General features: G+C 39.5%; 1 protein-coding gene across 6 annotated transcripts in view; it reads right to left on the reverse strand.

The window, feature by feature from the left end:
- Positions 1-26204, reverse strand: part of LOC109428574 (uncharacterized) — a 64468-nt gene that overhangs the window by 31158 nt on the left and 7106 nt on the right. For 3 of the 6 annotated variants that reach the window (XM_062844383.1, XM_062844380.1, XM_029856794.2), the window contains 2 exons: positions 3163-3496; positions 2677-2987 (listed from right to left, as the gene is read on the reverse strand). In XM_062844383.1, coding sequence (XP_062700367.1) covers positions 2677-2987; positions 3163-3233 — 382 coding nt within the window. In that variant the 5' untranslated portion in view covers positions 3234-3496. Of the gene's footprint in view, positions 1-2676; positions 2988-3162; positions 3497-19052; positions 19526-26204 lie in introns of those variants that run through there. The other 3 variants (XM_062844381.1, XM_062844384.1, XM_062844382.1) reach the window with 3 other exon arrangements.

Here is a 26204-nt window from a genome sequence, read left to right on the forward strand (position 1 = left end):
AAAGAAGAAACTAAAGATTTCCAGAAGAGACTCCTATAGGAATCCCATCAATTTTGAAGGTTTGCCACAAGGAACTCTTGGAGGAGTTCGTGAATGAACTTCTAAAGAATTCCTAGAAAAAAACTTCTGAATGATTCCCACCAGAATTTTCTGAATGGTTCCAACAAAGAACTTTTGAAGGGCTTCGACAAGGAACTTCTTGAAGATTGTTAGGGGAAACTTCTGAATGATTTCCAGAAATAGCTCCGGAAGATTTCTATAAGCAAAACTAGGAGGGCTCCCAAAAGGAACTTCTGGAGAGTTTGCAGAAGGAATTCCTGGAGGACACCCAGAACCAACTCCCGGATGATTCTCAGAAGGAACTCTTGGATGAAACGCAGTAAGAAATCCCGGAGAAAGACGAATAAAGACAGAATACAAAATCTCCAGAATGTAGGGAATCGCGCCACTTGGGCGGTGGCTTCCCGAATAAAAAATACAGTAGAAAAACCGAATGTTGTATTGTAACAGTACTATTTAGAACCATATTGTTACAATAAACTATACTGTAAAAATAAAAAATACAAAAACAATAAGATGTAATGTAGACACCCATACAGTGAATTGTAAATAAGATTTTTACAATACACTATACGGGTTGTTAAGTATCGTAACAATATAAAAAAAAAATTTTCTCCATATATATTTTTTTACAAAACCATACATTTTATTGTAAATGAATTGTTCAAAATACTGATACGTGAGCTTTCATATACCATACATTGTATGGTACACGTATGGTTTCAAACAATAAAATGTACCGTAAATATATTGTTTTTAATTGTAATTTCACTACTGGTTATAAATTTAATCATGGTTTTGGAATGGTTCTCTTTTGTTATGTTGTATTGTTTCACATTAGATAAACCATATAATGTTATATTATCTCGTCATGTTCCTTCGATAATGGCAGTTCTAGCCAAACTAACCTAAACTCGTCTAAGTCTGAGTAGCCTCTGATTACATTAACAGTTGAAGCTTAGGCTCCCATGTCCCACCAGCCAGATAACTGGGTTTTGCAAACTAAGCATTATTTGTGGCAACACTTTGAGCGGCATGATGGAACTATGCCTAGCGCGCTAAGTGTTATTAGACCACTAATGTAGTTGCATGAAGTGGGTGACGAGGCACATAAGTATCATTACAGCGTGCTTAACCGTTATTGCAATATTGAGGCTCCAGTTTGACTGAACTATGAAATATGTACATAACAACTCATGAGAAAACTGTCAAGTTCGATTCAACTATAAGTTAGGTTAAAAAGCGAAAACGAACTTATATCAGAAGTCGTTTCAGTGTCCAGTCCAGTCCTTATGTTAAAAATATCAAAGATAAATCGCATTTAATTCGGTTGTTGTACAAGGCAATTTCACATGAGAGAAGAGGAGAAAGAATAGTGTTGAACTCATCCACTGATTTACGGTAATCTGGCCTGCGTCTTTCCGGGTTGACCTACATTCGTATTCCTCTCATCGCACTCTACATACCTGGCCCATCATATCTCTTGGATATGCAGTCCTTAGGACACCTGGTTTATCACTTTATTTAAACATTTTATTGACTTTGAATAGATGTTTCAACTTATTCACTTTTTTCTCTTTCATTTCCTTTGCAATAAAAAAGTCACGAACATCAACAAAACAAAGCACGGAAAAAAATCATAAACTAAAATAAATAATTAAAAATGCACGGAGAAAGATTGTTTCGGAATAGTGAATGGTTCAAACGTAAGAAAAACAGTATAATATATTGTTACATAAAGATCGGATGTAAATGTATAGTAGCTACCAATGTGCAAAGCTTTTAGCGAATCATTCCATTACAATACACTATATTGTAGCTGATACACTGTATGGTACAGGAATGGTTTTCACCAAATACCCTATGGTTAGTTTTTATCCGGGTTCTATTGTCGTCTGTTTTCCGCTATAACTCAGTCAAATTTGAACCAATTGACACAATTTTTGGAATGCAGTAAGATAGGTATAGTATCTACCCGTGTACAACATTTCAAGTCAATTGGTTCAAAAATGACTGAGTTATAGTGGAAAACAGACGAATATAGAAGCCACCGCCCAAGTGGCGCGATACCCTATTTAAAATCAAAGTTCGAACGCAGAAAAGAACTCCTGCAGGAATCCTACAAAGTACTTATGAAAAAAATTTAGGATGAGATCCAGAAATATTTCCTGGAAAATACCGGAAGAAACTCTTTAAAGAGTAATAATTTTAATGGAAAGAAACTCAGATTGAGCAACAACAAACTGCAATGCTTTTCCGGCATGCTCCAGAAAGAAAAGATACAGTCATTCAAGCTTTTGACGTCGTCGCGAGCGTCACCTAGGTACCAGCTGAGAAACGGTGAAGGTCACACTCTGCTGGCACTACTGACACATGTAAGCCACAAGTAAGTTATCCGTGGCAGGCTACTAGTATCCGGTCATTGCTAGTATGTAGTTAGGTATAGCAAGTGCTTTGCTCGGTATGCAACCCACGATAAATTTATGGAAATTGAAGCCGACCAGAATGAGGAATTACGTGAGAACAAGAACAAAAATCGAAACGCCGCCACTAATGGGCGCAAACAACAAGGACGGTAAATAACGCAAGGTGTGTGTTTTCTATTCAGTTACTTACTTTGTTCACGATCGGCAACAATTTTGATGTCGTACTTGGTGGATACCACGATGGAGAGGACCAGCAGGGCGACCACGATGTACGCTCCGGAAACCACGTGACCGATAAAGGCCAGCACGACCAGGAAGCCCGATATGAGCGCACAGAACAAGCCGGGCTTTTCATTCCGGAGATCCAACGCCCGGTGGCCCAACTGCCGCAGTTTGTCCTCCACCAGCGGGGTCATCTGTAGGCGGAGATTGGCGTACTGCCGACACCAAAACACCACCAATCCGGAGAAGAAGAATATTCCCAACGGTCGGAAGTTGAACCTGCGTGTTCAAAACAAAAGAACATTCACATAGTGATGATTCGTTCGAATGTGGTCCAAGTTCACACAGAAAATCGTCTTCGTTTTGCTTTGCGGGCACCGAGAGTATGGGCCCATAACGGTAATATTTTCTGTATGAAAACTTTGGCAACGTTTCGCGCGCATCACAAACGTACCATACGATGGTTCCAGACACGACGGAAACCAGGGCCGCGTACGCCCCGGTTGCTTTGGTAACTTTAATCATAATCTCGACTAGCAGTATCGGCCCACTAGGATTGTACCCGCGTCACTTTATCACTTATCGTTCTACACACTCGGAAACTTTACTAATCACAACACTCGAGTTCAGCGCGCGTGGTCGCAGCAGGTGATTCGATCCTGTCACGTTCACATTCACTTTCGTTTTGAAACGCCGTCGTCTCGCTTCGGAAGCCTGCCTTGTTTGTTGGTGACGGCGCTCGCCGCTCGGTCGCTTTTCCCCGAAGCGCGGTGCGGCGGCTATAATGGCTGCAAAAATAGAGAGAGAGGAACAGAACAAAACAAAAAGATTAATAATAACGCCAAACAAATATGGGTACGTAATTCTCAATGAGAGGTAGGTGGTAGACATCAAACTGCGTCCTAGATTTGGTGGCCCCCACTGACAGACCGTGTCTTTTGGTTGGTAATGTGGAGGAAATGGCTTGGCGATCGGAAAAATGATCTCAGACACTACACAGACTGTTACCCGGGGTCAAATTGATCCGTTTTTAAGAAGTTCCCATGATTATTATTTTGTCAATCTCTATCAAACGACTTATTCAGTTTTTAATTGATAAGTTTTAGTCACAGACAAACAGACGTAACACTTGCAAAATTTCCATCGACCACGCTTTTAACGATCATTTTAAATATTTATAGTTGTGGCTTTCACAACCAGAGGCACGCGCATCGTTTTTATATGCGTTTGACGTTTCACACTAGCGCCTTCTGTTGACGATATTGCACAACACAGTGATTCGTGCAACTTTTCCACCAGGTGATGGTAGTGTGAACTGGGCGATGGATTTCCATGAAAATCGTTCAAGGTGTTACGTCTGTTTGTCTGTGTTTTAGTATTGAACAGCATACTTAAAAAAACAAAAACTTTAATTAAGTTTTTGTAAGGAAACAGAAATACCATATAGCCAATTACTTAAAATTCCTTTCAGAGTCTGAACAAACACGCCAACGTTAAGTTTCTTGAAAACAAACTACATATCCTTATATCTATACATATATAAATACAAATGGAATGGAGTTTAGGCTCTAGAGAAACACAGGAAAATCCGAAACCACATTTCACAGGTAACTTTTCTATATATAACCTAAACGCAGTAGGCAGTACGACAGTTAGTTTTTAATGAATGTGTTTCGTTCTTGTCAAGTTTAGTTTATGTCGTTTTATTGTGATAACAAGCAATTACGGTTGCATGAATCGCATCACTTACCAAAGTGAATCCTTGATCTATGCAACTATCCATCCCTCCCAACTAACAAAACTCTTTCCCGTGACAACTGTGGAGGGTCCAGTAGTACATATGTACAACCTCTAGTAGCAACGGTTGTCGAACTAACATTCCTTCCCTTCCCCGGTAGAGCGTAAGGACGTGGCCAGGGCCGTTATTGACCCAATAAAGTTTGAGCTCTCGAAACGTGTACATTGAGGATGGTGGCAAATCCCAATCCCCAAGCCTATTGGTTCTCTGTGCTCTGTTCTCCGCTAGCTCAGGTCAATCACGGAGTACCAGCTACGATGTTCATGCTCATGTTTTTATCGTGATAACAAGCATTGAAACGACCAGGCCTACTGTGCGTTATTGAATTTTACTATTGCACGTAAACAACTTATAAAACATCTCGTGGCTCTCAAGCACACCCTGCTTCACGGTTCATACTGCCGGCAGGGTGCTTGTCTGCGGCGCGACCAATCGACCGGATTGTCCGGAAAAATAAGGTCGCGTGTTCTAATGGGACGCAGTCATCTTTTTCCGTCTTTCGCGCTCGATTCGAGACCAATTCTGCGCCGCCGATTCGTCCGATCCGTTCTATTCCCGTACATTACGCCGCGCCGATCATCATCGATGCTGTTGTTGACAACGAAAGAAAGAATGCGTGGGTGGGAGGTACAACCCGTGGCCACGATTGTAATGTGTTGGATACAAAAATGTTCATTCATGTGTGACGAATATTATTGTTTTCGAAGTTGAGTGCTCTGTGGCGGCTTATTGTATGACGCTGGAACTGCCAATTCGGGAGCACTGAACGCTTTGGCATGCTGCACGTGATGCCCATGACTTAAATTTAGAAACGATTGGTAGCTCTGAGATGAGTGTCTGGAACTGTTTTAGATCGACTCCTGAGGCAATTCAGTACTAGAACTAGAGTTCCTATGGGTACAAATAAACATATTTCCTTGCATATTTCAAGGTTTTAAGGAACTAAGTCTACTTAGTCTACATATCTGCAGATCAACGCTAGAGCGTACTTAGGCAGTCAAGGAAGCTTGTCCTCTTCGAGGTCCTCTTCTGAAGAGGGAGACAACGAGAATTGGCTTGACAATAACGACCAAGATGATATGCTTGATTGCAGGTAGAGACAGAGGCAGACCAACACAGTGGTGTTGGTGCTGAGGTAGTGATTGACGGAGATTGAAGTTGTTGAAGAACTTGTTTGCGTATCTTGGAACACTTGTGACAGTACTAAAACTTGATGTGTTGTAGTTTAGTTAGCATCTTTTCTCTTCTCTCATAATCAAGTTTATAACGTACGTTGATTGTGAATGAAGCCTTAAACTAACAACTATTTTCATTTGGCATTAAAAACAGGAAACTGTCGTCATTTGTACCACTCTGTATACTCGAACTATTGGAAATATTGAACGCAATCTCTCTGACTATACTGACAGCGCTGGTTATAGGAAAAGTTGCCTGGAAACCGCGTATGATGTGCACTGACCTAGGCGTGTGCGGCCCGATGTCAACCGGTTTGCATTGCTCAATCGTTGACAGCAAACTCTATCGTCATTTAGATGTACGATTTAGTAAACTGCCATCACCTTCGGTGTGAGTTTGTGATTGATTCCTCCACGTTGCACCACATTGCAGATAGACATTATTGGCTGGCTGGCAGCAAGCGCAAGCGGACACACAGATTGGTCGGTGAATGGGAGATGGATAGATTCGGAATAAAAATAGAGGGACCGTTTTGCTATTTATATCATTGAAATAAATGTATGGTGTGTGAAAGCTGCAGCTTCTTTTCTAGAGAAGAAAAAGTCACCTCACGTGAGTCCGGTATGAATGAATGACGAAGAAGCAGGGGCGTCTTGCGTTCTGAATCAATGCACATATGGACGTCTGTTGGATATGTGAAGTTACGAACAGCTGACATCTGACATGCATGTCAGAAGTTTCGTTTGTTGGTTTCTGCGTTTAAATCGAACTTTTTAGTATTTGTTTATTTCCAAATACGTTGCAATGCTTCGGCTTCGTCGTTCAAGTTGAAGCGTGGGAAGATAGGACTTTTTCCGTCCAATCATCGGTACGGAGAGCCTTAACTCCGTCACTAACCAGATCTACAATACGCTGGTAGATGGCCGACACTTCTCGGACGTCATTGATGTCAGAACTTTTAGGGGTCTAGACACTATCTTTAGTGAGACTTGAACTCGGTTATCAACCGTTTCGAACTCTATCAGAACTATCTCATAGTTGGTAAGATTTGAACTCGGTTATCATACGTGTCGAACTCTCGGAACCACCGATCGATGCGAACATTCAGTAGTTTTCAGCAAACGGTATGGTAGCTGACTATCACCAGAAGCTAGACGAGCGGATAAGTGAAATCAACGAGAGCAATAATCTCAACACTCTGTGGGAGATGACTATACACGGAGCGATTAGTACGGCACCGCAGGAGATAATAGGCACTGCATAAAGATGACCTAGGAGAATAGAGTTAAAAAACTATAGAGGACGAATGTCGCTGCTGTTCCCTTTGTTCTCCTTCGCAAACATCCCGGGTATCTATCTGTCAAACTGCATACTTTTTCGCCTTGACACTTATATCCCTGCCTATCCCCGCCAGCAAAAGATGTTGCGGCAGCGACGCCAGCGACATTCTTCCTCTATAGTTTATTAACTCTATTCCTAGGAGCGAATGGTTCGACGAGGAGTACCTGAGGGTAACTGGCGAGAAAAATGTTGTCAGAAGCCAGTCACCCTACACAGTGTGCCTTGGGCACACAGGGCACACCAGTGGCACCGGCTGGCACAGATTAACATTGAACTGAAATTATGAGAAAACAATCTCAGCATACTTTGAAACCAGGAAAAAATGTCCAGCTGTCAAAACGTAAAAGTGGTTTCGGCAAGAATTTGTCTTTTTTTCATTTCCATTGGCCATTTTACATTATTTTCTTCATGTTTTAGGTTCAAAAACGTAAATCCACATTACGGACTGTTGCCTTTATTGGTTTGGTGATATGAATTTGTCAATCGGTCATCATATGGAGACTACGTCGTAGCAGCATTATACTTGATCCCCACGAGAGGCTCGTGAATAAATAACTCCCACAAGAGCCTTTGTTTGACCAACCCCTGATGTTGCTTAATTTTAAGAATTAAATCGTCTTGATCTCAGAAACGATGGTCGGGATATTTTGAGTTTGGAGAACATTTATTCCTAATGACAATCAAGTCAACAAAATACACTATCATTTCATCATCAGGTCTAAGGTTCACCTCGAAGGACCACCATCTGTTCTATCTCTACAGGTCTTTACCCGTTACCCCTACTACCCTTTAGGGTCATAGTAAAAGTATTCTCAATTTAGTTGAAAATCGGTGTTTTCGACTAGCGTAGTTGGATTTTTCTCCAAATCCGTGCGTCGGACCTAACTTCGGAAGTGGTGTGCTGTATAGCAAACCTGGTCCGCTATACAGCGCACCACTTCCGAAGTTAGATCCGACGCACGGATTTGGAGAAAAATCCAACTTCGCTAGTCGAAAATTCCGGGTTTCAACTGCACGTACAATAGTAACTCCACATCTGTCCTAGAAAACTTTACGAGAATAACCTGTTTCGTATTTCGTACTTTGTTCAACGTACGAGAACTTAAATTTCGCCAGTTTTGTTCTCTTTGTCATGTAGATCATGGAGATCAAAATTAAGCTCAAAACCATTTCCAACTGAACTGAATTTTACGGCTTACAGAAAATTTGGCCGACAAAATCCCTCATGAGAAAGTAATCAAAACTACCGAAAATACTCAAGTTCTTTCCACCCGATAAGTACGCCCTAGGACTAAGGTATTTAACCGGACTGCCGTGACATGAAAACAGGAGATTTGGGCAATTCCGTAAAAGAAAGTGACGATTCTGGCAGTTTCTTAACGTATATTATTGAGGAACCAATCTATGGGCATCATGCTGTAGATATATGCTCCGCTCCTAAACCTAAAATATAAAATAAATAATTTTAATTAAGAAACCCAAAATATGAATAACCAGGAAAACTTGTGGAAGCGGTTTTCATGACAATGGACATTTTTTTCTTTGGATTCAATGTTTGCTGAGATAAGTTTATCATGTTTTCAGTTCAGTGCATGGTCCTAGGCACCTCAGCACCTCGGCACGCTCGGCACACTAGGGCACACTAGTGCACACTAGTAGGCACATTAAAAAAAACGTCGGCACAAATGAAATGTGTAGAGTGACTACTACTACTGTCAGAAGCAGGATGCTCAGGTCGGGGACTCGGTAGAGCAAGTAGCGATATAGAGATCTGAAAGAAGCCGAAAAACGAATCCACCGCAAAAAGAAAAGAGAGCATGAGGAAAATGTGATTGCTTGGAACAAATTGATAACAGACGTTACACTCTAAATTGCAAATAATCGTCAAAAACTCCAAATTTACTTGAAAAAAAAAAACAAGTTTTAAGGCATGTTTTGGCAGTTTTTCGTGAAAAGTATCATAAAAATGACTACTTTGATGAATAGTTTGTTTCGGACAAAGATAAGCAACAGAAATATCTACAAAAGCAAGCTAAAAAATTTGAAATTGGTCAACCTTTGAAGTTATTTTTTTTTGTAAAAAGGAGAAAAAATAAATTAGATCTTCAAAAACTCATATATTGCGTGACTTTGGAAAAAAAATAATTTTCTACGAGTTTATTCGAAATTTAATTTGTGAAAAAATCATGAAAAAAACTAATGAAAATCGGTTGAAAATGGAGAAAGTTATGGCACTTGAAGTGAAAACACCTTTTTATTATTTAGAGACGAACCAGCCAAGGGCTGAAAGTCTCTCTAATAAAGACAAATCAATCAAATCAACCTTTTTATTACTCTAAAATTCAACTTTGAGGCGATTGCGCCACCTCTAAATCTCAATATTTCTGGCTCAAAATCAGAGGTTTCTCTATTTATGTCATTTGAATCCAGAAGAGCTTACGAACTCCAGGTTTCAACAACTTTTGAAAAATAAACCGCAGCCTAATGGGGATCTATCGATAGGGCTTCATGATTGATAATTGAAGCCATTTTGAAAACCAATATGGAGAACCATAATTCAAGATAGTGTACCATAATCCAAGATGGCGACCACGGAATGGTGGTTTGAGCTACTATACCGATGCAATGAGTCTTTATTGATCGGGGTTGATAAGTGGAACTAAAAAGTAAATATCTAAAGCCATTTTGAAATCCTAGATGGCAACTACAGAATGGTGGTTTGAGCTATGATACCATGAAATATGGGCATGATGAATAGAAGCCAAAAAGCGATATTCGACGCTATTTTGAAATCCAAGATGGTGGCCACGGAATGGTAATTTGGGCTATGATACCATGCAATATCGGTATATATCGTTCGGGCTTGATCAGTAAAAGGGTGAAGGCTGGGCACATGGTAGGGTAGAAGGTTTGGTTAGATGGTAGGATAGAGGATAGTGTCTGAAGAGCGTATTGTGAAGGATTAGGGTAGAGGGTACGGTAAAAGGTAGGGTGGACGATAGGGTAGAGGTTATGATAGAGGGTAGGGCAAATGGTAGGGATGAGAGTTAGGATACAGCGTAGGATATAGATTTGGGATAGAGGGCATAGAAGACGGTCCATCTGAACGGAAAGACGGTTAGAATTTGATAAGATGAAATTTTCTCGAGATACCTTTACGACAGGGCGCAAAATTTTTGAGCAGACTAGTTCAACGTGCGGCAATTTTCATTCACTTGCCTGCATATTCATATTAAGCTACTCGATACTCGTTTGTCAACTGAATGAAAGTCAATGAATATTTGTAAACATCTTATAAAGTGTTAAATTGCTGATAAAATATTAACGTTTCGATTACATTCAACGGTGCTTTACACAGATCTTTTCCCATTTGATTGTTGTGGAGTGTTTTTGGAAGGAATCGTAGCCATAAACGTAGATAATTATGAAGATGTTTCTCGATCGGCTTCATATTCAATGACTACGAATTGAATGACTGTGTGAAGATGAAGAGCGAAAATGAATTTGTTTGTTTTGAATATTCAGTGCAGAATCATGCAAATTCGTGCTGTTTTCAGTCAATGACTATGAACATTTTGCACCCTGCTTTACGAATACTTTCCGGGATTTCTTCAGGCATTCTTGATTCCTCTCGCGAATCTTCCCTGGATTCCTTCAGATGTTTCTTCCGGAATTGCAATAGGGAATGCTCCTGAGATCTACTCATTGACTTCTGCAAGATTTCTGACAAGATTTCTTTAGGCATCCTTAGATTTCTTAAATATTCGTGCCGAAGTTTCTGATGCCGAGTATTTCCAGGAAATACTTCAATAATTTCTCCCGGGATTTCTTTTATGGTTCTTTCAGAATTTCTCTACGACATTCTTTCAGAAATAAAGTAATCCCGGATTTAGCAAATCTTTAAAAGATTCCTTAAGAAATTCTAGCCAGCATTCCTTCAGAGATTCCTGCTGGAATTACTTCACAGATTCCTCCTGGTATTCTTTCAAAGATTTTTATAATTTTCAGAGAATCCTGGTACAATTCTTTCGGATATACGTGCCGGGATTCCTGCTGGTGTTCCTTTAAAGATTCTTCTCGGAATTTTTTTTCAGTGATTTTTCTCGGGCTTTCTCTAGTAATTCCCTCCGGGATTTCTTCTGTGATTCTTTCTGTCTAGAAGCCCGACTCAGGATTATCTGGTAGTATGACTTCCAGAATTCTATCAGAAAATCCTCCCGGGATTCCTTTAGGGATTTCTGCCGGAATAACTTTAGAAAATCTTGAACTGACAAATGTTCTAGTTGGCATTCCTTCAGAGAGCACTGCTGAAATTCCCTTCCGGGATTTTGTAAAGCATTTCATTAGGGGTTCCTGCTAGGCTTCAGGGATTCCTACTTGTATTCCTTAAAAGATTCCTTCAGGGTATCTTGCGGGAGTTTTTCAGGTATCCATGCCAGGATTCTTGCTGTGGTCTCTTCATGTTTTTCCTAGTTTTGACTTGGTGCCCACCTTAATTATCTTCACAGTTCTAACAGAAAACATAGTTAAAAACATGCTTAGGTAACGGAAGCGGAATTTCAAATTCCGAAACGCCACCGCGTGAGACGACAAACAAATTTGATGATCATATGCGCTTTTCATCTTTTCCCTTCCTCCGTATTTATGCAGTACGGTCGGCAGTTGGCAACTTTTGTGGGATCTTTCACTCACAAAGACCTGTAGTAGTGAGGCAAAGCGTGATTTGCGTTTTCTATCCCGCGCTCAGCGACATCACCGCACCCGGTCGGTGACGACTTTTGGCGTGCGGGATAAATTTAAACCCGGCGCAGTTTGTTTACGCGCGGAAAAACCGATGTACGACGCGCGCTGCGCTGCGACGATGTGTTTTGGCCCACATCCATATGGTGCGCTGCAGCGAGGCCTGGTCGCGATATAGAAGAAGGTGCTGTTTTGGCGATTCTTATACCGACGACGGACAGCTCAAGTTGTGTGGTTGATAAATAAAATGTTATCTTCTGCTGCGAATGCGGAAGAGATCGCATGGTGGCTTTCCATTGGATGTTTGTGACTTAAATAAATTCATCGGACGAGAATGGCGTCATTTTCCAGTTTTTTTTTTCATTCCTACAATCTGCCCCAATCGAATGAAACCGCACCAAACGCTGCAAAATAATCCATATATTATGAATTCGTGTCGTCCATGACCAAAATCTGTCATTATTTGTGTCGCTTATTGCTCGTAGTTGGTGCTCTCTACAGTCAGTTCAGTTCAGTTCAGTTGGGTCGGGTGTCCTTGTTACCGGTTCTAGCGTTTTTTATTACAGCCAGTCGCAACAGCAGCTGACTGACACGCGGCTTATGGCCGTTTCATTGCAATTTTATTTTGCATTACTTGAATTAATGGAAAGAGTTCATTAAAAGCAAAAATACATCGACGTAAAAATGCAATAAAAGGGTAAAAGTAGTTTGGATGATATTTATTGTCTGTTCTAAAGTTTTAATTGAAGTGGATTTCGGATGGACCAGCAGGAGTTAAACGGATTGAGCGCGTTATAGAAACTTAGTCATAACTTATAACATGCATAGGCGCCAACTTGTGACGTAAGCACGCGAATATGCCTAAATTATATGAACTGCATCTATCCGAATTATAAAGGTGGCGAGTTAAAATTCCAACTGAGCTGTGTTTTTTTTTTCCTAATTTAACCAAAAAATTGTCCATATGTACATATGTACACGGTGTTCAATAAGTTCGGATACACAATCAAACTGAATTTATTTCCCATCTGTAATTCAGATTTTTAAAGTCAATGTATTAATTGAAAGCTCACATAATGCTGATTAAATACAGTATGTGTTTTGAAATAAACGGTCCTTTATCCTTTTGTACCTAGTAATTGCAAATGTATCTCAAGTTCCTTTCGGCCGGCACGTAAATCTTTCATTGGTATTTCGTCTAGTTCTCATTGAGTAATGATGTTAAGTTAACCCTTATGTGGCCGGCAGGGTACCCGGGTACCCAGCACCCATTTAAAATACACGGTGTAGAAAAAAGCAAAAAGTTTGCCGGCCACATAACGGTTAAATCAAATTAGGTTGTTGTTCTCAGCATTAGTAGCAGCCACTATGACCATACGAAATAGTCTATAAGATTTAGATTGGGTGAAGTACGGATTCATTTTATCTTGATCCTCAAAATTGCTAAAATTGTCGCTGTACCTCTTTTAATGATTGTTTTGTAAAAAAGCAAGGCTGCGTTATATTTGAGTTTAACACATGATTGTCTTTTCCAAAACTTGATTATATCCCTATTGTGGCAAATTTTGACCAAAATTGGCTTTATATAATGTATTTATGACTTTTTCATAGAAACAAGCACATTTTGACTATACTTGCCAATTCATTGAATATCATCACTGAAATAGCAGTGTAAAGCTTTTGTCTATTAATTTAGTTGGTTTCATTTAGTATAGTGAGATGTAAACTCAAAAGTCAACGTTTTAGACTTCTGTAGCATGAGCAACTTTTCGAAAATTATTCCATCGTGCCGGAGCTAACAATACGTATTACGATTTATCAAGCAGTTACTTCAAAGACTTCCTCAAAAAAAAATCTCTAAGATTTACTTCAGAACTTTTGTAAGAGTTTGCTTCAGAAATTCGTCTAAGCATTGGTTTTGGAATACTTGAATTGATTTCTTCGGGAATACCTCTTCGGATCCCTTCATAAAGCCCTTCAAGGATTATGTCATGAAATCAATTAACGAAACCTTCAGATGAACCTAGAGGAATTCCTCCAAGGATTCTTTTAGAAACTTCTCCAAGAAGGAATCTTGCAGGAGTTCCTCATGGAAAATATCTATGATGAATCTCTGAGATCATGCTTGATCAGGTATGGCTCCTGAATGGATCCTAGTGAGATTTTCTAAAGGAATTTTGGAGGAATTCCCGAATGAATCCTTGTAGAAATGCTTTCAGGAATTTTTGGAGGAATTTTTAAAGCTATACAGGTCGGACTCGATTTTCCGGAGTGAGATTCTGATGCTTATCAACCATATATCTGGGCAACGGAGAGCTGTATAAAGCTGTAATTTTGACATTTTGTCAAGCCAACTTCGATTAGTTATCAGTCAAAATTTCAGCTTCTTACTCCATTCCGTTTGCGAGATATTATTTTGGTAAGCGCCAGAACCCGACTCCGGATAATCGAGTCCGACCTGTACCTCATTTTATAGGGTAAAATATGCAATTTTGAGCTTTTTTGATTGCCAGCTTATCAAATTCGATTTGGTAAAACCGAAATATTTTGCATGAGTCGTTAATTTAGATGTGAATTGATCAATTTACCTTTTGATTGCTTAAAAAAATATTTCCATGCTTAATGGCTTGCAGTCAAAAACGCATATTTTACCCTATAAATTGAGGAATAGCTCAAAATTGTGACGTGCTGGAGCAAATCTGAGCCTGGATTCGGATTCAGCGGCTCAAAACCTTTCAGAGTCACATCAGTTTGCTCTTGAGACAGACCAAAAGTTAATTTTTGTTACGCTGTGTTTAGGAAAAACTTTGAGAAATCACTGAAAAACCTTTGTAACGTAGCTTGAAAAAAATCCTTGAAGAAAAATATTAAGTCTTTACTGGAATTTCTTAAAGGATTCATGAACGAATTGTGAAATAGGAATTGAAAAAATGCATAAGGAATCTTTGGACGATTTCATACAGCAATTATTGTAAGAATTTCTGAAGAAATCATTGAACTGCTTAAACCATGCTTCATAAGAAATCCTTGAAAGGAATTCAAGAAAAACCATTTGAGGCATTTCAAAAAGAACCCTTGCAGAAATTTCTGATAACAATATTGAAGAAATTCCTAAGGATTCCTCTGGGAAATTTGCTAAAGGGATCATGAGGGGTAGCCCCAAAAGAACCGTTTCTTGAAATCTTAAATAAAAAACACCTTACTGAAGAAATTATTTCAGAAACACTTGGAGGAGTTCCCGAAGCAATCGCTGTAGCAAATTTCGAAGCATATCTTGAAGAAATTTGTAAAGAAGTCCTTGAAGTGATTCCTAGATGAATCGTAAAAGAAATCTAAGAAAAAGTTCTTGGAGTTCCTCATTTGGAATAGATGTTTGTTTTCATCATTTTCAGAGAAAATCGTGGAGGAAATCCGGATGAAATTAGTGTTATCGCTAAGTAAATCTTTAATGGTATTAATAGATAGAAACCTTGGAAGAATACCTAAAGAATTTATTGAAAGAATTCCAAGAAATGTTTTCTTGGACGAATTTCTGTGGGAATTCTTGAACAAATTCTTGCATTTTTTTATTAAAATTTTCTTTCGGATTTTTTTTCGGATCTTTTTCAGTAATTACTTTTGAAATTCATGCAGGAATTCGTTAAGGAATATCTTTGAAAATTAATTTGGAAACTCCTACGGCAGATACTCTGAAAATTTTCTTCGGAAGTTGATTTGGAATTTCCTAAATATACACAGCAAAAATTTCTGAAAATTACACCCGACGTAAACAAATTTGACATATAAATGTCTATTTTATTAAACTAAATTTTACATCAAATAATTTCTCGTATGGGATGTTGAACGCAACCTTCATATTGAGAGCAAGCTGTAAATTTAAAAACTGCTGGAAATATGCGTGTGATATGATGGGGTCCTTTTGTTACAGGTTATATGCTGTAACATTTTTTAACTGTGTATATATTTTTTAATTTATTTACAAAGAATTTCCAAAAATCTATGGATGTTCACAAACCATTTCCTAAGAAAAATCACAAAAATGATTGAAGGCATACCAGTAGATTTTTTCGAGGGAATTTCTGTGAGAAAAAAAATCTTACATCTTTTATTTGAAACAGTTGAATCTTTGGAGAAAACGCAAAAGAATTATTGGATAAACTAATAAAGAAATCTTTGGAAAAAACTCCTGAAGGAAGTTTGGAAGGAATTCCAAAAGGCCTCTTATAACCAAAATAAAACCTTGGTAGAATTCTTAAAGCGATCCCTGGGAAAAGCCCAAAAGTAATCCTCTGTAGAGCTCTTGGAGAAATTATTGAATAAATTAAGCATCATTGCTTCATCCGATTTATAAAACCTTCGCAGAGGTTCCTACTCCGAAAGATTTTTTTTTTTAAAGAAATATTTAAGAAATCCTTGGAAAAAAATCCCGTAGGAATTCTTGAAGCGATTCCTGAAGAATCGGATACCCTATATGAAGTCTTAAACTTGCATTAATCACTTTAAATATGCTTCTAGGCATTCTTAAAGAATTTCTGAAGAAAGTGGCAAAACAGGAGGATTCCTTGGAGAAACTTCTGAAGAAATTATTTTATTTTCTCTTATTAAATCAGGTATCTGTTCCTTTACTATATAAGCATATACGCTCCTGTTTTCATCCTACTGAAAACAAAGGAATGAAGCACTTGTTTGTTAGAAGTGGCACGAATGATAGCAAAAATTACGTAATCAATCGGTACCGTAATCACTTTGTTTTCGAATAAGATGAATTTGGGACTGTAAGATTACTAAGGCACGTTAACCCTTCCAGGAATCCTCAGATTTTTTTTAAACAAATTTTCGAAGGAATTTCTGAAGAAATAATAAATCAAAATAAGCCCTGGAGAAATTTTTGGCTGAGATGGCTTGATGGGAACATGGAATGGTTTTCCAAAAGGTTTTTAGAAAGAATTTTTAAGGAGTCTTATTAAAAGTCGCAACAGACATTTTTAGGAGAGTTCCTAGAGGTATGCTAGCAAAAATTCCTGAAGGAACCCTTGGGGAAACTCCTAGAGTAGATGGATATTTCAGAAATCGTGGGAAGACATCAAGAACGATTTTTGGAAGAAAATCCTACAGAAGTTCCCCTGAGAATTTTCTTAGAGGAGCTCCCAAGGGAGCTCCTGTAGGGATCCTTGGAGGATTTTTTAAAATTATTAACCAATGGATTCTTTGGAAATTTCTTAGAGGTTTTCTAAGATGACTATCTTATTGAAACTTTAGAGAAACTCCTTGAAGAATCCTTGCAGATTTCTTTTCAAAAAAAAATGAGTTGCAGTAATTTTTGAAGGAATTTTTAAAGGAATCCTTGGAATAAATTCTTAAGAAATCTTTGAAGGAACGCCTAAATGAGTAATGACTGCTTGAGGAAATGCCAACATAAACTCGTGAATAAATCTGTGGAGCAATACTTGACTTCCGTAGAAAAATCATTTAGAGAATCTCCTGAAAGAAACCATGGAGGAATGTTTGAAGCAATTCTAGAAAGACGTCTCTTCCGAATTCCGGAATTGCGAAGTAATTTCTTGGAAAGATATCTTTTTTTGAAAAAAAGACGTTTTTTTTTAGAATTTCTTATGAATTCTTTGATCTTAAAGATATAGAGATATTATTGATAGAATCCTTGGTGGACTTCCTGAAGAAATGCTTCGAGAAATACTCGATGAAGCCTTTGCAAGAATCTTTTGAAGTACTCTGATGTACTTTTCAAAACATCCTCGGAGACTGTAAGAATTCCTGAAGGAGTGTTTAGAGAAATACTGAATGACACCCTTGTATTAACCACTTGAACGATTCTTGAAGAGAAATTATTATTCAAGCAAGATTTTTTTTAAAGAAAACGGCAAAGCTTTGAAGGAATTCCTAAAGGATTTAACCTGATGTAATTCCTCAAAAAATGTTAAACAACTTCAACATAATTTTAAGAAAAAATCTTACGCTCATTGATGAAACCTCAACATGATCTTGCTGAATACTCGCGCTATTACCAACACTATTACTTCTTTGGCGTCCGATACTGTCGCATGCCGCCTTAAAATCAACGAACAGGTGATGCGTGGGGATCGCGACTTTTCTGGATATTCGGTAATGATCTGGTGACCGCCCATCAATGAAACCAGATTGTTAACTTCCCTCGAACTCATTCGTTATAGATATAGATGATAGATATCGTATCGAAAGATGATCTTCTAGAATAACATTTTGTATGTGGCACACTCTAACTTGTCTCCTTTTTTGTAGATACCACATTCTTCCTCTCCTCTTGTAACTGCTCCGATTTCCAGATCCTGGTGTTATACCATCCTTACCAGCTGCCTTATTGTTCTTGAGTTGTTAGACGGTACCTAAATTTACACACGTAGTCTTTTTATCCGCTGGTATTCATCAACCAATCTTCTGGTGTTCTTCAAAATGTTGCTTTCACCTTTCAATCACCTAACTTGGTCCGTTAAGAGACTCCCATGCTTATCCCAGGATATTTCGGCTCGCGGCACGATGATTTTACAGGATGAGTACGTTTTGGAAGTTCAAGTAAAACTTCTGTTGTCATGCAGCTACTAGAATACGATTCATTTGAGAGTGGAAAGAAGCGAAATATATACCCCAATGACATAATGCCGCACAAGAGAAGTGTGATACACAAAAAGTATGAATCGGAACGATATGCGGAGATTTTATAAAATATCAGCAGCTCGCGTCAGGCCAATCGTCAAGAAATCACCATGTAAAGAGATTTAAAAGAAGTGTAAAAGTGCCATTAGACTGTCATTTTGCCAAATATTTGTCATTGAAATCCGACATTTATCCAAGGTTGCTATGATTCATTTTGTGTTGGTCATTTGTTGGGCCTGTTTGGCCAAATATTTGTCACGTCCAATGGGACCTTAACAGTAACAAAGTCCATAAATATGTTGTATTCTAATCACTAATTTGATGGCAGCGTCAACATCATGTGGCAAAATACTATTAAACATATTGACTCAAATCGTTACCAACAATTTCAACGACAACACTCGAATGTCGCTAATCAGCTCATCGAATCGATCAGATCATCGATATTACCTAATCGCAAGATCGTATACAGTCCTTCCGATCAATCGATCGAACGATGAAAGTGAAATCATCACATTACCAGTACACTGAACCGTCGCGTCGCGCCATCCAAACCAGCAAACCGACTTCTAACTACACACAACAATTCTCCAATCATCTCCGTCATTGCGAGCGATTAATAACTCGGAAAATTTCCCTACCTCTTTATTTTCACAACAATTTGCAAGCTAATTGCTGCGTTGTTTTGAACTTGCAGTCGTGCCCGCAGTCCACAAAGGCGCGGTTATTCCTATACCTATACTGGGGGATCCGGCATAAACAACGGCCCTCGACTGCAATTACAGTTCAAATCACTTGATCCGCGTGTGGCTGTAGGTACGGACGGAGTATACCTACGTGGTGCCGCTTACAACAGCTTCGCGGTGTCGACGGATCCACACTCTTGAACACTCGCGGCGACGACGCGTCACTGCACTGCACTGCAATTACAATCCCGTACCACTCGCGGATGACTCCATCAGATGAAGATCGGATCGTGAAAGTGAAACCTTTTTATCTGCATGCAGTTGCAGCCAGTCAGTGTGTAATAGAACGTCTTTTCAAGTTCGGGAGATGGGCGATCGGCGATCTAACGAACGCTCAGCTGACTGCGCACGCGGATAGCTATAAACTGAAATGAAATCGTCGCGTCGCTACCGTAGCAGTCGGTCGCCGGCTGTGTTTAAGAAGTATCGAGCCACTTCCAAGAATACAAATGGATTTTATTATAGCAGCCCCATACACCGCTCCTAGCGCATACCACGGTCCACGGCGGCAGTGCACGGCATCCGTAGCCGTAGCCTACGATTATGAACCGGCACGGCATAGAATATGATATATCAACAACACCTCCTCGTGGTGGGTGAGTACTAAGGGAAGGTTCATTTATTACGTCCATCGTTTTTTGGGATTTCTAGACCCCCCCTCCCCCCTCTGTCACGCTATTTTCCTATACCTAATACACGTACTGTCACACTTTCCTAGACCCCCCCCCCCCTCCCCCAAATAATGGACGTAATTTTTGAACGTTCCCTAAGTACTCGACGAGCACATGGTCGTACCTGTTTGATTTCAACTAGCATATGAGATAATTCCATGGCGTTGGATATTCACGAAGGTGCATCTACTCTAATGATGGAGCTGTCAGACTTTGGTTCCTTGACCAAACATATCATCAAAGTTCATGTTGACCTAAATCCCAAATTCGTACGGCCGTTCTTGTTATCTCCGCCTACGCCACTGATGACAACTTGCAGGCAGTAAGTATGTGTCAAACCTCACCATAGAAAGACCGTCATAGACCGTGTACCAGTGAAGCGCTTGATATCTACCACTAGAGGGCCATGTGACTTGGTATATTTGCGAATTCGCGAAATCGTATACCTAGGTATACCACGAATGCCACACGGACACGGTACACGAAGGAGTGAGACAGCAGCAACTGTATATGTACGATGATAGCATCAATAACAAAACAACCGATGCTGACTGGAAATTTTCGCCAAGTCGTCGTGAGATCGTATGTACCTCGCGGGTCGAGCACGCTGGCTGGCTAGATGGCTTAGCAGAACGCTGCTAAACGATTAGATTTATGTGTGCAAAAATGCGGCAAACGAAACTGGTTCCTTCTCCGCCGCAACGAAAAACATTTCGATCAGTCTGTTTTGTGCGAAGGTATTGGCCATGATTTTTGTTTTTAATGGGACTGCAGATTGTTGATCGATTGAGTTTAAACGGTTTCGTTACCGGAAGAAGTGTTTCCCTAGCTCTGGTACTATGAACGATAGGAATGGTGTTGTGTTCCTCTCCTCCGGAACAGTGATTTGTACTTTTTTCTTTGTTCTGTTCAATGTTTTGTTACATATGATTCTCGAGGTACCTTACAGCTAGAAGCACATGTCTATTGAATGCCTTCCGCGAATGATGGAATTCTTAGAAAAAACCTTGAATTCACCTGAAGGCATTCCTGGACGAATAGCTGGGATGTCTTCAAAAAGAAATGTCTGGAGAAATTTAAGAAGGAATTTGTGGTGCATTTTCTAGAGAAATTCCGGGAAGAAACTTTGGGAGAATTCTGACATCGTCTTCTGTGGGTGAATTCCTGAAGGATTTCCGGAAGAAATGTCTGAGCGCGCTTCTAGCATGTAAGTACTTATATGTTTCACCCTCCTAAGATGTTAGGTTTTTTCGGCCCACGATGGTGTAGTGCACGTTCAGCGTGCCTGTCTGGGTCATATTGACCCCGGCATCCTACTAGGGTTAAAGTAAGTCACGGTGATTGTGAAAAAATCGCAGAATACATTCCTGAAAGAATCGCAGGACGAATTTCTGAAGAAGCTGCAGGGAGTACTCTTTAAGGAATTTATGGATGGATTTCTGAACAAAACTGTGGATGAGCTCCTGAAAGATTTCTCGGAGATAATTGTGAAAGCATTCCTGGATGACTTTTTGGAGAATCCTGGCTCCTCTATCCCTCTAAAATTATCTTAAAGAATTCCAATACAAATCGCTGGAGGGATTCCTCTAGAAATCCTTCAAAAAATCTGCAGGTAATCCTGGAACTCCCGCAGCAATCCCTGGAGGAATACCTGGAGAAATCCCTAGAGGAATTTCTGCAGGTATGCCTGGAGTAAACCCTGTAAGAATTTTTGTTCGAAATCCTGAAGGAATTTCTAGAAGAATTCTTGATGAAATCTCTGGAGGAGTTCCTGGAGAAATCCCTGAAACAATTCCTAGAGGAATCCTAAGAGGAAATCCTGGAAAAGCTTATGGACAAATTCCTGGGAAGAATTTCTGAAAATACACCAGAAGGAATTCCTGGAGATATCGCTAAAGGAATTCTTGAAGGAATCCCTGGTGAAATTTCTGAAGGAATAACTCGGCACCAACATTTCAAAAGGGCGTAACTGCATTTTGAAACAAACCACTCTTTCACATCTGTGGGTCATATTTGAAGTTTCCCACGAAACTCACAAACATTACTAGACAGAGAAATTGCTCTTCTTTCCTATACTGGCGGTGATTTTCATGGCGGCATTGAAATACGATCCACAGATGTTGTTACGCCCTTTTGAAATGTTGGTGCCGAACTGGAGGATTTCCTGGACGAATGCCCGAAAAAATCCCTGGATGAATTCCTGGTGGAATTGCTACAAAAATTCTGGGAGGAATCTCTGGAAGAGTATCCGGAGCAATCCCTAGATGAATTCATAGAGAAATCCCTGGGGGAATCACTGAATGAATTCGTGGAGGAATTCTTAATGGAATTCCTACAGGAATACCTGGAGGACTCCCTCGAGAAATTCCAGAATGAATTCCTGAAGGATTCCCTAGGGGAGCTCTGGGAGGAATCGCTGAAGAAATTTCTGAAGAAACCTCTTGAGGAATTCCTGGAGGAATACTTAGTTAAATTTGTGGAAAAATTCTTGGAAGAATCCAAGGGGGAATTCTATAAAAAAACGGTAGGAATTCCTGGATGATTCCCCGAAGCAATTTCTGGAGGAACTTCTGGACAAATCCCTAGACAACTCTGGACAAATTCCCTAGAAGAACTCTGGGAGGAATCGCTGGAGAAATTTCTGATGAAAAGTACTGGAGGAATACTAAGTTAAATTTCTGGAGAAATTCTTGAAAGAATCCCAGGGGAATTCTTGAACAAATCCCGGGAGGAATTCCTGGATGATTCCCTGAAGCAATTTCGGGAGGAAAATTCTTTGAAAAATTTCGTGGAACTATCCCTGGGAGAATTCCTGGAGGAATCCCAGAATGAATTCATGAAGGAATCTCTAGACAAATTATGGGAGGAACCTCTGGAGAAATTTCTGAAGAAATTTCTAGAGCAATTCCCATAGCAATTTCTGGATAAATTCTAGGAGGAGCATCTGAAGTAATCTCTGGAAGTATCCTTAGAGGAATCCCTAAAGGAATTCCTGGCAAATTCCTGGTGAAATTTGTGGAGGAATCCCTGGAGGAAAAATTCCTGGATAAATTCCTAGAGGAAACCGTGACAGAATTTCCGAAAAAATCCCTGAAAAAATCCTGAAGGAATTCCTGAAAATTTTCATAAAAGAATTTGAAGAAAGAAATTGGAGAGTCCCTGGAGAATTTCCTGGAGAAATTCCGGGAGGGATTGCTGTACGAATTTCCGAAGGAAATCCTGGATCAATTCCTGGACAAATTCCTGGAGGATTTCCTGAAGAAATACCTGAGGTAATTTTCGGAGAAATTCTTGGTGGAATTCCTAGAAGAGGCCCTGGATGAAATCCTGGAGGAACTTCAGGAAGAACTCCTGGAGGAATACCTGGATACATTTCTGGAGGAATTTTGGAAATAATCCCTGGAGAAATTGTTGAAGTAATTTCTGAAAAAAAAATCCTGGAGGAATTCCTGGATCAATTCCTGGAGGAATTTCTGAAGGAATCCCTGGGGTAATTCCTGATGGAGCTCTTGAAAGTATACCAAAAGGAGTCCCTTAATGAAATCCCGGAGGAATACCTGAGGGAATCCTGGAGAAAACCTTGAGAAATTCCTGGAGATATTTCTGTAGGAATTTTTGGAGAAATCTCTAGAGAAATTCCATGAGAAAACTTTAAAGGAATTGGATTGTTTAGTGAAAAAAATATTGCTATTTTCTATATCCTAATAGAAAGAGCTCATTTTTCTGAGTATAACGTGATGTTATAGCATTCCAATATCTTTGTTTTGATGGTTAAATAACCAAAATAGTTTTTATTTTTTTAGATAGGATGACAGTTCATCCCGAACAAAAAATATCCCCATACAAACCTGAAATGCATTTTTAAAATAGCTCCCGGGCACCAAAAATGATGAAATTTTGGATTTCGACTATTTTTTGGACGGAGATTCCGATTATGGAATTTTCTGGACACCCCTAAAGAACCCAATTGCTGGAGGAAGCCCTGCAGGAATTCTATTAGGAATCGCTAGAGAAATTCCAGGAGGATTTCCTTGATGAATCACTGAAGCACTTTCAGGGGGAATCCCTGGAAAAAATCCTGGAGGAATCAACGGAAGAATTCCTGGAGGAATCTCTAGAGGAGTTCCTCGAGGTATCTCTATGGAGAAAACTTTTGAGGAATTCTAAATGAATTCCTGTAAGAATTTCTAGACGAATCCCTCTAGGAATATTTAGAGGAACCCCTGCAGAGGATTCCTGGCAGAATGTCTGGCGAAATGCCTTGAGAAATTCTTAGAGGAATCCCAGGAAGAATTCCTGAAGGAATCTAAGGAGCAATTCCAGAGGGAATTCCAGGAGGAGTTTCTAAAGAAATCCCAGGAGGAAGTACTGAAGAAATTGCTGAGTAAATTCTAGAGGAATCCTTAAAAGAGTACGTAGAGGAGCTCTTGGGGGAATCCTTCTAGCAGTTGCTGAAGGAATCCCTGAATAAGTTCCTGAAGAAACCCCACAAGGAATCTCGGAAGGAATCCCAAGAGGAATTCCTAAGGTAATCTCTGAATAGTTCCTGAAGGAAGGCCTGGATTAATTCCTGGAAGAGTTTTTAAAAGAATTTCACGAGGAATTCCTGAAGGAATCCCAAGAAGAGTTTTTGGAGGCATTTTTAAAATAATCCCGGAAGTTGTTCCTGAAAGAATCACAGAAGGAATTTCCGGGTGAATACCTGGAGGAATTTTTGAAGGAAGTTCTGAAGATAACTCATGAGGAATCCCGAAAGCAATCCCATGAGAAATTCTTGGGGAATCTCTGGAGAGCTTTCTTAACGATTTTCTGTAGGAATCCCTGGATAAAAATTCTGAAGAAATCCATTTCTGGACGAATTATTGAAGAAATACTAGGATGAACTCCTAAAGGATTTTTTACAATATTTTTAAGCAATTCATAGATTAATGTTTGAATAATCTCTAGTAAAATTTTCTGAACGAATTTATGGAAAACATTTCTGCAAAAATACTTGGAATAATTCGAGATCATTTTCGAGATGGAATTATTGGAGCAATCTCTAATGGAATTCTGGAAAAAATATATGGGTAAATTCCTGTAGAAATACCGTAAAGGATCCTGAAGGAAAACTCGAAGAAAGCAGTAGAACAATTACTAGAGGAACCTCTAAAGATATTCCAGGATAAATCTCCGAAGAAATGTCTGGTGAAATCTCTAGATAAATAAATTCCTCAAAACTGCAATACCGATTTGCATATTCACATATCGGGCGTCCATGCCGCTTAAAAGTCATCTCATGTCAGCCCCCCCCCCCCCCGCTAAGTCCATTTCAGAAAAAAGTCCTAGCTACGCCAATGCTGCAGACGCAAAGAAAAACATTTCGCACGCATTGTCCTTCACAACCGGACACAACTATAAAAAGATTATAAAAGATCGTTAAAAGCGTGGTCGATGGAAGTTTTACCAGTGTTACATCTGTTTTTCTGTGGGATCGATGATTATGTTGGGTCGTTCCCGCTTGCTTCCATGTTAAAAAAGTACTTAGTTGTAAGTTTTTTCAAGAACAGCCGAAATTTTGACGGCAATTTTCTTTGATTTTCTTCTAGAATTACTCTCTGAGATTCTTCCGGCATTTTTCCAATTATTCGAGCAATTCTTTCCGGGATTCCTTCTTGAGAAACTTCCAGGGTTTCTGAATTACCACCGATGTCTCCTGAGGTTTTTACGAGGATCCTTCAAAATTTTCAATACAGTTTTTCCCGTTATTTGTCCCCGCGGGATTTTTCCTGACATTCCTCCCACGTTTTACCGAAAGATTTTTTCGTAGAATTTATCTCGGGATCTCTACAGGATTTTCTCTCAGGATATTTCTCAGACGCTGTTCAGACGGGATTTCTCTTGAATAATTTTCCGAGATTCCTTCCGCTGTTCCTCTTGAGATTTCTGTCAGAGCTCTAAATTTTCTGCAGCAGCTCCTCCCGAAAAAAAAAATATCGCTTCTTTCACGCGGGATTTTTTTTTAAGAGCAAGTTTACCGGGGGCTACTATCTGGGTGAGTAAAATGATTGCCCACAGAGTTGTCATTTTAGTTTAGTTACTCATTTCCACACCGGTCGCTACTATATTTAGTTACCGGATTGCGTACCGGTCGTTGCCAAATACTGTTGCGGTATAAACAAAATATTTTGAAAACCTATTTTGGAAGAATGTCTTCTGGGATTCCCCAGGAATTCCCTCTGATATACTAGCATGAATTTTTACTGAGTATCCTCGAGCAATACGTACTAAGATTTCCCCAGGAGTCTCTTCCGGGATTTTACCTAAAATTTCTACTGGGACTTCTCATTCTTTTCAGGATTCCTCCTTGAATTTCTCTGTGAATTCCTCCAAGAGT

This window comes from Aedes albopictus, chromosome 1, assembly GCF_035046485.1.
Source record: "Aedes albopictus strain Foshan chromosome 1, AalbF5, whole genome shotgun sequence".
NCBI classification, from domain to species: domain Eukaryota; kingdom Metazoa; phylum Arthropoda; class Insecta; order Diptera; family Culicidae; genus Aedes; species Aedes albopictus.